This window comes from Crinia signifera, unplaced genomic scaffold, assembly GCF_055691185.1.
Source record: "Crinia signifera unplaced genomic scaffold, ASM5569118v1 HAP2_SCAFFOLD_778, whole genome shotgun sequence".
NCBI lineage: Eukaryota > Metazoa > Chordata > Amphibia > Anura > Myobatrachidae > Crinia > Crinia signifera.
In genome coordinates, this window is record NW_028142684.1 from 27,615 (window position 1) to 29,371 (window position 1,757).

Consider the following 1,757-nt stretch of genomic DNA (forward strand, 5'->3'; position numbering starts at 1 on the left):
CCCACCTCTCTACTTACCCTGGGGGCATTGTAGTGAAAGAGCACTTTTAAGATTTTTCTAAGGCACACCATATTTATGTAAATAAGCTGTTTTTGTAGTGTGTTTTTTGTTTAGCAGAAATTACATCCAGCTCAGTGACAGGCCTTATACTGTTTCAAAACCGTTAATATATCAGCCATTTAAAATAAAAAGGTATTTTACAATACATACCAACCAAGGTGACCGTTTTCAGGAGGGAAATGCTCTATTTCTCTTCATTAATTATCCTATCCTGGAAAGGGCCATGTTGGAAGGTATGGAACATGACTGTTATGAATGGATATTTTCACAGTGACGTATTGATTTATCAACAGAACATGAACAACCAGTACATACGTGTAGAGATTTTTGCACTGGAAACGTGTGAACTAAAAAATGCTTGGGAAGAGAGAATTCAAAAACAAAATGAAGAACGGCAAATGGAAGCAGCTAGACAGCAAAGGAGCGCCCTGAAACGGTAAGTAGCCCACTGCACAGTGGGACAATGTACTCCCTGCACACAATGTACTCCCTGCGCACAATGTACTCCCTGCGCACAATGTACTCCCACCAGCAAAGTACTCCCTACACACATTGTACTCCCTGCGCACAATGTACTCCCTACACACATTGTACTCCCAGCACACAATGTACTCCCTACACACAATGTACTCCCTTCGCACAATGTACTCCCTGCGCACGAAGTGCTCCCTGCGCACCATGTGCTCCCTGCACACATGTGCTCCCTACACACATTGTACTCCCTGCACACATGTGCTCCCTACACACATGTGCTAAATATTACTTTTCAGCTTTAATGTTTTAAAAAAATAGTAGCCAATGATATTTACAAGCTACATCTGTGATATGTTGGACTGCATTATATTAAAACCAAAGTACATGTAGATGGACTAAACCTATTGTATATCTCTAAACATGACCCTTTCCAGCAGACAAACTGTTCTGTTACTGGACTTCCCTCCTAATTTATCATTGCCGTCCCCTTTGTGGAACTAGTTGACAAGGTGTTTCACCAAAGGTAAGTGAGATCATTACTTAGGAGGTAAGTCAAGGAACAGAGCATTTGTCCCTCCTGGAATGGGTCATGCTGTGAGGTATGCTACTGGCATTGCATTGGCTATACTATTATAACTATAGTCAATGCATTGAACCCCATATTTGGGATTACAATTCAACTGTGATAAATAAACCTAATATAATTCTGTGTTATAAACTTCTTACTTATTAACTGTAACATTTAGATGCAAAATTGCATAAATATTATAGCAACCAAACGGTTGCTTTTTCTTTTTTTATAAGGAATATCAAATACAGTATATACGGATACATAGTGGGAGATGACATGTTAAATATCGTTAATTGATGTTTAAATCCATATATGGATTATCTCACAGGAGTGTGTACAGTAGATCTTGTTTTTCTTGGCAAAAAGCATTGTTTTCATGATGAACCCTCCTATATTCCTAGATAGCCAAATAATTGAGGTTTTGGGAACATCTGGATACTTTGTTTTTTGGTACACACATATATTTCCACATTCCTGGAGGTTTTGTTGCATCTACATTTTGGATCTTTTGAGTAATATCTAAGGATATGACATATTTACTAAGAAACCTCTGTGATACCTTGAATTGTAAGCATTTTACATAGCATATACTTCTCAATTTTCTGAAGTGAACCATCTTTGAAGACATCTTGGCCTTTACCCAATAAATAAA

At 38.0% G+C, this 1,757-nt stretch overlaps 1 protein-coding gene across 1 annotated transcript; it reads left to right on the forward strand.

Annotated features, from left to right (window-relative positions):
* Positions 1-356: 356 nt before the first annotated feature.
* LOC146056281 (protein FAM240B-like) lies at positions 357-500 on the forward strand. Its single transcript, XM_083168378.1, has one exon. The coding sequence runs from the start codon at positions 357-359 to the stop codon at positions 498-500; it is 144 nt and encodes a 47-aa protein (XP_083024504.1).
* Positions 501-1,757: the final 1,257 nt, after the last annotated feature.